Here is a 13,757-nt window from a genome sequence, read left to right on the forward strand (position 1 = left end):
TAGTCATGTTGCGGTAACATGAGAAAATCATGTTGCATTCACATGATTTGTCTTGTTTCGGCTTCATGATAATCATGTTGCAGTAACATGAGAAAATCATGTGAATGCAACATGATTTGTCATGTTTCGGCTACATGACAATATGTGGCAGCAACATGATTATCATGTAGCCGAAACATGAAAGATCATGTGAATGCAACATGATTTTCTCATGTTACCGCAACATGATTATCATGTAGCCGAAACATGATAAATCATGTGAATGCAACATGATTTTCTCATGTTACCGCAACATGATTATCATGTAGCCGAAACATGACAAATCATGTGAATGCAACATGATTTTCTCATGTTACCGCAACATGATTATCATGTAGCCGAAACATGACAAATCATGTGAATGCAACATGATTTCATCATGTTTATTTACCAAGACTGCATCATGTTGCATTCACGATTAATTTTTTTCCGTGTATGCATATTTTTTTTTAACTTCCCGCTAAGAAAATTGCAAATTTTCAAAAAAATTGAAGTTATTGGAATCGGTCCGATTTTCGAAAATCTAGTTCCCATCAGATGTCGACGTTTTGAGGTCCTAGGAAGCTATTCTGACTATTCCCGGATGGACGTCCGTGTGTATGTGTGTGTGTGTGATCTTTTTTTTGTCCGACGATATCTTTGGAACGAATCAACCGATTTGAACGTACTTGGTGGCAATCGAAAGAGCTCACCAAAACTTAAAATTGATTAGATTTTGGGGTAGATCGGTCATGTAGTTTACAAGTTATACGAAGAATAAAAATTAAAAATTATTTTTGTTTTTGGTTTTTTGCGTATAACTTATAAACCACTTGCCCAATTCACCTCAAAATGTAATAAGTTTTAAGTCTTGTTAAGCACTTTCGATTGCCACCAAAAACGTTCAAATCGATTGATTCGTTCCAAAGATATCGTCGGACAAAAATTATAATTTTTCAGTGAAGGTATGTTTTACCGGCCTAACAAATTTTTGAGCCCGAAGAGCTATATTCTCGAGTTATTCTCGAATGACGTAAATATATATATATATATATATATATATATATATATATATATATATATATATATATATGTATACCTCGACAGTGGCTCATTGTACATATAAGTTCAGGATACATTTTCGTAGGAAATTAAACGCTCTATACAAAAAGTATCTTATCATTTTTTGATAAATCCATCTGCTCACAAGTTATTGGAGCTTGAAGTCAAATTGATTTAGTAAATTTCGAGATCTTTTTATTTTTCCAGCGAAACTATGAGACTTATCAAAAAATGTCATCGGGTCTTTTTTGTAGATAATTTTATTAAAGCCTCAAACTTTATCAGATTTTTTTTTTCATCATTTTGCACGATATTTTCATGGTAACTAAAGAAAAAAATCTGTCTATCGGTTGACCCTGCGGGCCAGCCCTAAAACTTCTCGCTGGTTTCGAGCTCCTTGAGCTCGAAAATTTAGTCGTAGATACATTTTCGAGCTCTTCGAAAGATAGAATTATCGCCAGTAAAATTCTTTGGAAATCCCAGAAAAATCCCACAGAAATCCGATAGAAAATATAGACCCAGCACTCAGTGTTGTAAGAAAAAAATAGAATTATCGCCTGTTGAATTCTCTGGAAATCCCAGAGACATCCCATAGAAATCCCATAGAAAATGTAGACCCAGCACTCGGTGTTGTGAGAAAAAAATAGAATCATCGCCAGTTGAATTCTCTGGAAATCCCAGAGAAATCCCATAGAAATCCCATAGAAAATATAGACCCAGCACTCGGTGTTGTAAGAAAAAAATTTTATTATCGCCAGTAAAATTCTCTGGAAATCCCAGAGACATCCCATAGAAATCCCATAGAAAATATAGACCCAGCACTCGGTGTTGTAAGAAAAAAATTTTATTATCGCCAGTAAAATTCTCTGGAAATCCCAGAGAAATCCCATAGAAATCCCATAGAAAATATAGACCCAGCACTCGGTGTTGTAAGAAAAAAATAGAATTATCGCCAGTAAAATTCTCTGGAAATCCCAGAGAAATCCCATAGAAATCCCATAGAAAATATAGACCTAGCACTCGGTGTTGTCAGAAAAAAATAGAATCATCGCCAGTTGAATTCTCTGGAAATCCCAGAGAAATCCTATAGAAATCCTATAGAAAATATAGACCCAGCACTCGGTGTTGTAAGAAAAAAATAGAATTATCGCCAGTAAAATTCTCTGGAAATCCCATAGAAATCCCATAGAAAATATAGACCCAGCACTCGCTGTTGTAAAAAAAAATCTGGGCGTCAAATAAATCTGGACGTCAAAAAATATCAGTGATCAAAATCAAGATTTGAGTGAGTTTTGACTTAGATCAGAGCAATAATAAATGGAATATTCGAGAAAAACATTAACGTCTGGGTTTTTCAATTTTTTGATGATAATATGTTTAAAACTAAGGAACAAGTTGTATGACATTATCTGATGATCGGAAGAAACTATAAGGAGAAAGAGTTGGTATTATTTCAGACACATTTTAGCACATTATATTTTGATTTATCTGGAAAAAATAACATAAAATGTTATTTTTTTAACTTTTCAGCGCCGATATCTTTTGAACTAATCAACCGATTTTGACGTTTGAGGTAGCAATCGGCGCGTTTTCTTGAATTCTAGAGCTGATTAAATTTTGAAATTGATCGGATGAGTCACTTCAAAGATAATCGAAAAAAACCGTTTTTCATCATTTCTTTCGCCAACGAAATCTGTCGAACAAATTAACCGCTTGTGATGGTTGCGGTGGCATTCGACGCGGCTTATAAAGTTCTAGAGCTGATTAGATTTTGAAGTCGATCGTTCAAGTCGTTTCTAAGAAATCGCTAAAAAACTAAAAAAAAAATTTGTTTTTTTCGTAATTTGCCAATATTTTCGAGTCAGCTCGATCAAATGATCTGAAATTTTCAGGAAAGTTGAGGGCCAACAAGCTCTTTCGATTGCCACCTCAACCATCCAAATCGATCCATTAGTTAAAAAGTTACAAAGAGTTTACACACACACACACACACACACACACACACACACACACACACACACACACACACACACACACACACACACACACACACACACACACACACACACACACACACACACACACACACACACACACACACACACACACACACACACACACACACACACATACATACATAAATTATATCATTAGAATCTCCTACAACAACTTATTTTTTAAATGAAATACTAAATTGACATTATATATAAAATGTATTTTCTAGTACACACATGATGTCAATAGTAGTGTAAAGTGGCCGATTCATTAGTTAAAAAGTTACAAAGAGTTTATACACACACATACATACATACACTCGGACATCATTCTGAAAATAGTCAGAATAGCTTCCTAGGACCTCAAAACGTTGACATCTGATGGAAACTCGACTTTCGAAAATCGGGCTGAAAACAATAACTTCCCAATTTTTCGAAAATCGTCGATTTTTTTAGCGGGAAGTTAAAAAATTAGTTTTTTTTTTTTTTAATTTCGTTAGAAATTTCGAATAACACTTTTAATAACCTGCGTTTAAAATTTTTATTTCAATCTTAAAGTTTATTTGTGACGGTTTAATCATATAAAAAATTGTGTGACGCAGATTGTCAATGCTTTTATTATTCTTGGGACGAGTTACTGCTGACAATTGTTTTATAATTAAAAATAATTGGTTTTTAGGATAAAGGATTAATACATGAAACGATACAGATAACAATGAGCTTTATTGACAAACTTATTTTTTTGATTTTTTGATTCATAGTAACGTTAGATAACGAACAAACAAAAAATTGATTAATAAGCTTATTGCTAATGAATACACGACGAAAAATGTTGGCTCGATATCTACAAATTTTTATTATGCTATCGACCAAACAACAGGAAGTGAAGCTTCCAAAAAGTTATTATGTTCATACGAAAAATTATTATGCTGTATTACAATACTGAGAAACGCGCGAGAAACTTATCGATAAGCTTTAATGATAATTATATACTTTCATACATTATAATAATTGTGATGCGACATGAAAATTTTCTATAAGAGCGTAATAACTTTTTGGATGCTTCACTTCCTGTTTCAAGTTCGGTCGACAGCATAATAAAAATTGCTAGGTTTCGAGCCAACATTTTTCTTCGTGTGTAATGCTATATATTGTAACGAATGTGAAACTGATCTTTAAAATATTTGAATAACTAGAAAACAAATGCCTTCTTCTCTTGTTTTATAGAAGCGCGACTAGAGTCAGTCAGTCATATATTGACAGTCAAGTAAAAGGAGTAACGGATGGATTATCCCAATGCTTTATTGAAGAACTAACTAACCATAAATTGACAGCATAACAGCATACATCTTGTATTTCAATAAACTATATATTTCTTGCCTTTCTTTTACGGCTGTTAAATGTGGTGTTGTTATTTATAATTTAAGTGTGTTATTATTGTAGTATGAGTGATATTAATTATAAGTTACCAGTTACTACAACATATAAACTATTTAGAAGGTTCAATTATTGTTATTAATGGGTTTTGCAGAAATAGCGGCGGAAAAACCTCCCGCTTCTTTCGATTCATTAGAAACAAACGTCAGAAAAATTCTTCTCATCAGAGAAGCTACTTCTAAGTGGTCGTTTTTACCGCAGTAACTTCCGATTATTGGAGCATTTTCATTCCTACCCTCTTGTACTTTTACAAAATCATTTTTACAATTTTTACTTTCTTCAAGTTCAAAGTAATGAAATTTAATTACTACAAAATGCTTGTAAGGAGCCTTTATATTCCAATGACAATTTTTATTCGGTTCGTATGACTCTGGATAATTTCGTGATTCTAAGTAATAAGTATCATTACTTTCTAAATCAATATCGCCGCCGCAAATAGCCTCGTATTTCAATATAAATCCCAGGTGATAATTTTCATAACGAGTCCTGGCATATGTTACCAATACAAAATTACTAGCAGTTACAATAACTGTTTTGTCTTCACCACATATGCGAGCTAAACAAAATGTCCTTTAATAATAACAGATATCATTCATATCATTAAGATTCAATAGTTTACCTAAGACAGGACTATTTGCCTGGTAGCCATCTTTTATTTCCACATACTCCACTGTACAATTGGGAGTCTCTTGAATATCCCATGATGTTAGTGTGACTTTTATTTGTTCCCCTTCCGCAGCTCTGATTGTCCATTTGCATTTATCGATAACTTTCGGTGAATATTCTGGACGTATTGGCGGAAAAATCATATTCCAAGGCTCAAAAAATGACCCGTCATGTGCTACAAACCCAATGTACCAATTATTAATATTTAAATAACGATGAATAATTAAAAACGACAAGATTTTTAGAAATACGTACACGGAAAGAAAATTATGCAAGCTGTTCCCATAATTTTGTGAAATTTTTCCCTATACCATCATAGGAATTACGACCATAAATTATGGGAGCAGTTCCTATAATTAAAAAAATGTTTCCGATAATTAAAGGAATACTTCCTATAATTATGGGAATGATACTCTTAACGTTATAGGAATCGTTCCTCTGATTATAGGAATGGTTCCTATAATTTATAGGAACACTTTCTATAATATTATGGGAATGGTACCCATACTATTATGAAAAAACTAATTTAAAGAAAAGTGTGGTAATCACTTTTACGATACACAGAAATATTATTAAATATAAAAACAAAAATTCAAACATTGAAAAAAAAATTTGTATTCGGCAAAATCATTAAAATTCTTAACAAATTTTTTTTTTTTTAAATTTAGCGTCGAAGAAGCTTCATTTGACTCTATCTATATCATGGAGAAAAGTTCCCATAATATTATAGGAATAGTTTTCATACCATTATGGGAACAGTTCCCATAATAGTATGGGAATAGTTTCCATACCATTATGGGAATGGTTCCCATAATGGTATAGGAATTGTTCCTATACTATTATGGGGATTGTTCCCATAATATATGAGAACCATCCTAATAGTGGTATGGGTACAGTTCCCATATCATTATGGGAACTATTACCATAATGCATAGCAAAACTTCCGATAATTTTCTTTCCGTGTAGTGTTTAAATTACAAACCAGAACAATTATACAGCAACTTTGCTGTAGTAATGTCACCGGTACTCAGGGCATTCCTCTGACCAATACCCGGTGTCTCCTCATTTATTTTACGTGTTGGTTCAATCGTACTATGAAACGAACTCTTTGCAAAAGCAAATCTTGGGTAATGCATTATGGAATTATAATCATAAGGTTGACCTAACGTTTTTGTAAATTTTATTGACAATTTCTTAAATTTATCTTCATGTCCTGTTGATATTCAAAATCGATCTCAATTTATTAAGTCTGTTAAAATAGCATATTATGTTTGGGAAGTTATTATTATAAATATAACCTTCTTGAATATTATCTCGGAAAATCTTAATATACTCATCGCGATCGTTACGCATATGCTCGTGGTGAAACCCGATAGCGTGTCCCAATTCATGTAAAATAGTACCGAAATTGCTGCATTGTCCGATTATGCTTATTGATTGGGGTCCATACTGGTTTTTACCAACAGGTGAACAGCATCTGATAAATAATTTAAAAAATAATTTGGGTTTCAATAGAAAACAAATTGTTGAATTAATAAAAATCCGTTGTTTTCTTTGTTAAATTACTAAAGTTTTTATATATAAAAAACAGGATAATTTTCCACCACGATATTGGTCAGAAATTATCCTGCTTCGTCTGGCTTCAGGTATGCAATCCTCCAGTATCAATTAATTTACGAGACCAAAGTCCACCCATTTTCAGTATCAATGCCGATAATTTGAAAAATATAATGCATGGTACACGGAGAAAAAAAAACAGGTAATTTTCCTATGTTGCATAGTAATATTTTCTATGTTCGCATAGGAATTTATACTGTGCGAACATAGGGAAATTTGCTATGTTAACATAGGAATAATTCCCATGTTGTATAGGAATTAATCCTATGTTGACATGGTAAATTTCCCTATGTGGACATAGGAAAATATACCATGCAGCATAGGAAAAGTTACTATGCAATATAGGAACATTTACTATGTTAACATAGGAATAATTCCTATGTATAAAAAATTTTTAATAAAGATAATTTACTTGTTTCTTTACATATAGGGGAAGGGGAGGGGGGTTAAATCGCCCCCTAAAATTTTGTATGCTTCGAAATATTTGGGGGCAAAATGGGCCACCGAGGCAAAATGGTCCCCCAAAAATTTTTAACATGAAAAGTGTTTGGGGCGGGGGGGGGGGGGGCAAAATGGAACATTGGAGTAAAAAAAGGGCATTCGGCAGCCGAAATGGAAGGTAGATTTTCCAATTAATCTATATAAAAAGTTTCATACATACATATCTTGTGATTCATGTTAGTGTATAGTCATGATATGAAATTAGGCTTGTTTTCTAAGAATGAGGGTAAAAAAAAGACAACGACTATTTTCGAGAGAGAACTTCAGATAGTTGATTTGACAAAACATTATATAGGTAATGTACTAAACTAACCTTCACGTAAACAAAGTATATAGAAAATTTAATTAATATAATCATAATTGTAATCGCTATTACGATGGCAAGACCAGTTATAATTATAGGACGTACAGGTACGTTTAAAACAACATAAGTGATAAAAGAAATCCTTTTAAAATATAAAATGGCTGTGAAATTTACAGGTTATTTTCTTCACAATAAAATAGAACTGACGAAATTGAATTATAATGGGAAATGCTTAAGTTATGTGGAATAAGAAACCATATTCCCAACATTTTTAGATTTCATTAAAAATTTCAAGGCTATCAAATTATTGGAAGAAATAGTCAAAATATAAAGGTCAAGGTCATAAATTAAAGCTTATTAGTCAAGCTTCAAAATACTTTTTACAGAAATGATCTATGAGTTTTAGTTTTAAAGTTATATGGACTTTAAAAGTGATTAAAAACTAATTTTTTCGAAAAATCGTTAAAATTTCAAACAGCCATAACTTCTAAACTAATTGACCGATTTAGCCCATCTTCGAACTTAACCGTGGTAATTACACATAAAATAGGTGTAGAAAATTTCATTGAGATCGGATAAGAATTGTAGACGCAATCGTGTCCTCAAAAGTCCGTTATATCAATAAATAAATAAATAAATAAATAAATATATATATATATATACATATATAAATTTTTTAACGAATGGTATTTTTGAACTCTACTCAACTAATTATGATAGTTTATGACAAAATTCCTTGAAAAATCGACCATGAGGACAAATACAATAATTAGATTTTTAAAAAAATCTACCTAAAAAGTGAAACAAGTAAAAATACTGAGGATTTGAAAATTTTGTTCTTAAGGGACCCATTTTGCACATAGATATTTTTAAGCCGGATTAATCAAATTAATGGTTCGTTTTAACGCACTCCGATTGGTGAACGTTTAAATCATACCTACTTTGTCTGAATTTGAATATTTGAATTTTAGAATTTTTTAAAAGAAAAACAAATCTCATCCTTCTATGATTTTTGTAACATAGGAATAATTCCTATGTTACATAGGATTTTTTTCTATGTTAACATAGGAATTTTTCCAATGTGAAACATAGCAAAATTTCTATGCTACAAAGGAGAAATTACTGTGGTAACATAGGAATAATTCCTATGCTGACGTAGGAATGTTTCCTATGTTGACATAGTAACTTTTACTATGTTAACATAGGAACTTTTCCTACGTATTATAGGAAAAGTTCTTATGTAACATAGTATTTTCTCCTATATTTCTATAGGGAATTTTCCTATGTTTAGGGGAGACCGGGGCAAGACGGCCCACCTGGGGCAAGAAGGCCCACCTCAAAAATTAACCAAAAATTTTTTTTTTCTTGTTTTCTTTTGATTATCACAAATTTAGATTATTTATTTTTAGCCCGATACGTGAAACTTGGGGCAAAATGAACCACTCAAAAAATTCTAAAAGAAAATGTATTTCATAGTATTATAACCTAGTCATGATTAATTTAATAGAAATATCATTTTTTGGTTAATTATATGGATATGGATTAAAATAGAGCATTTGAAAAAGTTAAAAAAACCAATAATCAATTTTTTATTCAATAGAAAAATAATTATTAATCAATTGATATTTTTTATTAAATAACTTTTAATTTGTTCATATAATTGGGGCAATTTTCGGCTGGAAAAATCAGTATCTGAGATAGCAATTCTTAATGTGACCAATCATTACTTTTTAATAGATTATGCCATAAATTAATTAACTTTCACTAATAAGTCACGTAGTATACAAAAATCAAATTTGAAATCGAAATTCATTGAAAATGTCAAATGAAGTTTATTTTCAATTCACCAAAACACTCAATTTTTTTCTACAGAAGTGAAAAAATGACTCGTATTATATCAAAAAAGGTTATTTTGAGTAATTTTAAAGTAAATACAGTTGTTAAAGAGAAAAATATAAACATTTATTACGCGGGAAATTTTTTTACATTAAAAAAAAAAAAATTTTTTTTTCATTTTTTTTCGGAGGGGGCAGTCTTGCCCCAAAAAAAAAAAAATTTTTTTCAGGAGCTTCACTAAAATTTTGGTGAATTGAGTTCAAGTTGGACAAGAGTAAATCGACTTGATGGTTAAAAGCCACAAATAATAATAACCGGCTTAGGTGGGCCGTCTTGCCCCAGTCTCCCCTACATCGGAAAAATTCCTATGTGCACAAAGGAATAGTTACTATGCCAACATAGGAGAAATTACATTTTTTTTTCTCCGTGTACGGATAAAACACGATTTCACAATTTCACTATCAAATTGTCAGTGGTTAACAGCTAACATAACACTTACCCGCATTTTAATTTAGTAAAAACTATATAATTTTTATGAATTCCTTTAATTCTTTTAACAAAATGAATACAAGTCGATTGTTCCCAGTGTCTCATTGCTTGTTCAAATAATCTGCGTTGATCTCCACTAAATATGTCTTCGATTTCATACGGAATAACACCATCATTCCATAGAAATCGTCTTTCTCCAACAACCAATGATCTTCGGGTTCTATGAATCCTTCGTGCTGGTTCAAAATTATTTGTCCAATTGAACTCATTATTTACTACACGGTGAGAAAAATATAGTAAATTTTACTAAAAAATATGAAAATAATTACTAAATTTGAATAGTAATCTTGAAAGGCTTATGATTTATATGAAAAATTCATAAACAGATAAGCATATTTTACAAGTCGTTTAGTAATTTCTCATATACTGGTTATGGAAAATCTCCTATATTGCATATTAATTTTTAGTTATATTTAGTAAATTTTACTATCTTGTTTAGTAAATTTTACTATATTAGAATGAAAAAAAATAAAATAAAATTTTTATTAGCTTTTAACTTTTTATTATCATTGCTATCATTTTGATTATTATTGTTATTTCTGTCATCTGTATTGGTGTTAGTGTCGATTTTTATTTTTTAAAAATTCACTTGTTTCAACTGAGATTCAAACCCTGATCTTCCGCGCGCGTTCTTTCTTATGTCTGACGGCCTGATGTCTTCTTTGAACGAAAGTTTCAGAACTTGTAATACATTTGCCTACTTTGTATATGCTATCCCCACCAACTTTTAATTTTATCTATACATAGTAGAATTTACTATACACTGAAAAAAATAATCGCTTGCTGGGAGCGATTTTTTCGCTAGCTGGAAGCGATTTTGTCACTAACACTGACTTATCGGTTCCTTGTATATAAAAAAAAGTTAAGCATCGGTATAACTCGAAAATAAAACAAATACTGTTTTTATCATTAAAATAATTTATAAATATACATATAAATAAATATATATATATACATATATATGTATATACATGTATATACATGTATATATATATATATATATACATATACATATATATATATATACATATATATATATATATATATACATATATATATATATATATATATATATATATATATATATATATATATATATATATATATATATATACTGATATTATATCTATTATATATAAGTGTCAGTATATATATTGATTTTTTTTTTTACGATAAATAATTAAAAAAAAAATATTTGATAAAATTGCACTTGTAGCTTTTAAAATTTTGTACAGAAAATTGTTAACTGTCTGTTAACTTCAGGATCATTCATTTTACCGTAAATTTTTATTTAAAAAAAATTAATTATTAATGATTCTTCCATACAGACATCTAATGACGTATTGACCAGTTGGAAAAGATTACAGAATACTTTGAAAACCTACGGTCTTCCACTTCAACCAAGACCTATTGTTGTAGGGTCTATTGAAAATATCATTTCATGTCATTTATTTATTGATGACGTGCAATATAATTTTCAATCAAGTATTGAAGTTTTAGAAGTAGCATTCAAATGAAACTGGATTAATAAACTATTGGTGATATTGAAAAAATTTCATAATTATTTTCTATCAGTAATGTCAAATTATGTAAAAAAAAAATTTTTGTTTAGGTGATAAGACATTGTATGCATACAAAATATTTTATTCATTTATTTAATTAATAAAAATTTAATTAATATAAAATAAATACTGAGAGCATTATTTTCCATCCTAATTAACTTTTACTCTTTAATATTAGCTTCATTAAAATTTAAAGCATTAAATTTTATTCATTAATAGAAGAATTATCAAAAATTACTTTGACTTTATTAAAAAGTATTGAATTTAATATAAATTAATATTATTTTATATAGAAAAATTTGATTTATATAATTATTATATTTTATTGTTTGAAACAGTGAAGTTTAATGTTTGGGATTTGATTTTTTATCGTTCATTTGAATAAAAATTAAACTCTACCTCGTAGAACTATACATGTCATACTTGACGATTTTTACTGAGTGACACGTTAAAATGTATAGTTTGAATAAGAATTTTTAGTTTTGTAACTCTCACAAACAACTGATCCTGATAAAAAACTTCATTATTGAGAATGAAAATTTTTACTGAGTTAAACTTGAAAAACTTCCTCTTATGATTATACTTTTTCTTGTTTCACAGTTACATTTTTTATTTATGAGTTATTAATTTCTTACGCTCTACTTCATAATATTTACTAATATTCGGTCTAGGCGCGCTGTTACTATTTCAATCAGTAAAAAATGATGAGAATCTGAGTATTATTTACTAATAATTTTTTTCCGTGTACAGATGGTAAAAAATATAATTGTCTTAGCAAAAAATACATTACGCATAGTAATTTTTAATATCTTATTACGTAATTATTACTAACTAGTAAATTTTACTAAACATTTAGTAATAATTACAATACAGAATGTATTTTTTCATATCTGTTAGTTGTAACGAGGTTTATGAGAACCCTCATTATCGCACCATGATAATAGGCCGTTACCTAGGGTAGCTACCTGGTTTACCCGCCGAACTGTATTGAATTATTATTATTATTTAATAATCCCTCTCCATTTGAATTATAAATGGAAGGGATGCGCATCACGTCGACGCATGAGCATCGACGTGAATCTATAAGAAGGCCTGCGCGCCGTTAATTATGCAGCTTTTCTCTTTTTCTCAACTTTACCATTACTATGGATTTATAATAAATACTGTTTATTCTTTTAACCTTTTCTTTTAACTTTTACTTACCTGTCTACGACTAAGTATTCAGTAGTATTTAAGTATACTTTTTAATTGCTCAAATAATCATTAACTTCAATGATTATTCTCTCGTAGAACTACCTACACTTCCTAGCCTACATACCTTTCCTGTAGAAGACGGCAACCCCGTAAGATGTATACCTGCTACATCCTTTTCCTACGATACCTGCTCGTAGAAGCGTGTACCTGCCACGTCCTTTTCCCGCAATACCTGCTTGTGGAAGCGCGTACCTGCCGCGACATTTGCCTACAATACCTGCTTGTAGAGGTGCATACCTGCTGCACTCCTTTCCTACGATACCTGCTCGTAGAAGCGTGTACCTGCCACGATCTCATCCCACAATACCTGCTTGTGGAAGCGCGTACCTGCCGCGATTTACCCTGTAATACCTGCTTACAGAAGCGCGTACCTGCCGCGATCCTTATCTACAATAACTGCTTGTAGCTACACCAGACAATTGTGATACAGAGCTCACAATTGTCTTAATTATTTATTGCTCTCAATCACCAACACCAGTGAATCAACACCTCACAGGTAAGTATAATAACATTATTATTATACTTCTATAATTTCTTATGCTTCTCACTAGTTTGGCTCATTTGCAACTACCTGTAGTCTATCTCTCTTTCTGGTATATTAATACCCTATAAAGGCCCCATGACTCCCGATCCTTTATATGCCTTTTGCATATATAAATTTATAGCCAACCGGTCGTCTGGTCCTTACGAACCGGGTAACACCAGGATCTGTTACCGAATTATTAGCTCACTAGCTAAAAGGGACACGGGCCCATTTAATTTAAATGGGTAACGGACGGTTGATTCATCCCTATTAGAGGGGTGGACCTCAACATCGTTTCAGTGGCGCCCAACGTGGGGCAACGTTGGCTAAAAGATTACAGGAAAATTTAAAATTTAAAAAAAAACTTGCAATCACCCATAAAATTCAAAATCTAGAATCATTTAAAAATTAAAAGAATTACTCCCACGTTTGGT

At 30.9% G+C, this 13,757-nt stretch overlaps 1 protein-coding gene across 1 annotated transcript; it reads right to left on the minus strand.

Moving 5' to 3' along the window:
* Nucleotides 1–3,880: 3,880 nt before the first annotated feature.
* LOC130665592 (tolloid-like protein 2) lies at nt 3,881–10,199 on the minus strand. Its single transcript, XM_057466044.1, has 5 exons — nt 9,935–10,199; nt 6,476–6,654; nt 6,160–6,390; nt 5,131–5,352; nt 3,881–5,067 (listed from the first exon to the last, which is right to left on the minus strand). The coding sequence occupies exons 1-5, from the start codon at nt 10,027–10,029 to the stop codon at nt 4,577–4,579; spliced, it is 1,218 nt and encodes a 405-aa protein (XP_057322027.1). The 5' UTR covers nt 10,030–10,199; the 3' UTR covers nt 3,881–4,576.
* Between the last annotated feature and the right edge of the window lie 3,558 nt (nt 10,200–13,757).

This window comes from Microplitis mediator, chromosome 3, assembly GCF_029852145.1.
Source record: "Microplitis mediator isolate UGA2020A chromosome 3, iyMicMedi2.1, whole genome shotgun sequence".
NCBI classification, from domain to species: Eukaryota; Metazoa; Arthropoda; class Insecta; order Hymenoptera; family Braconidae; genus Microplitis; species Microplitis mediator.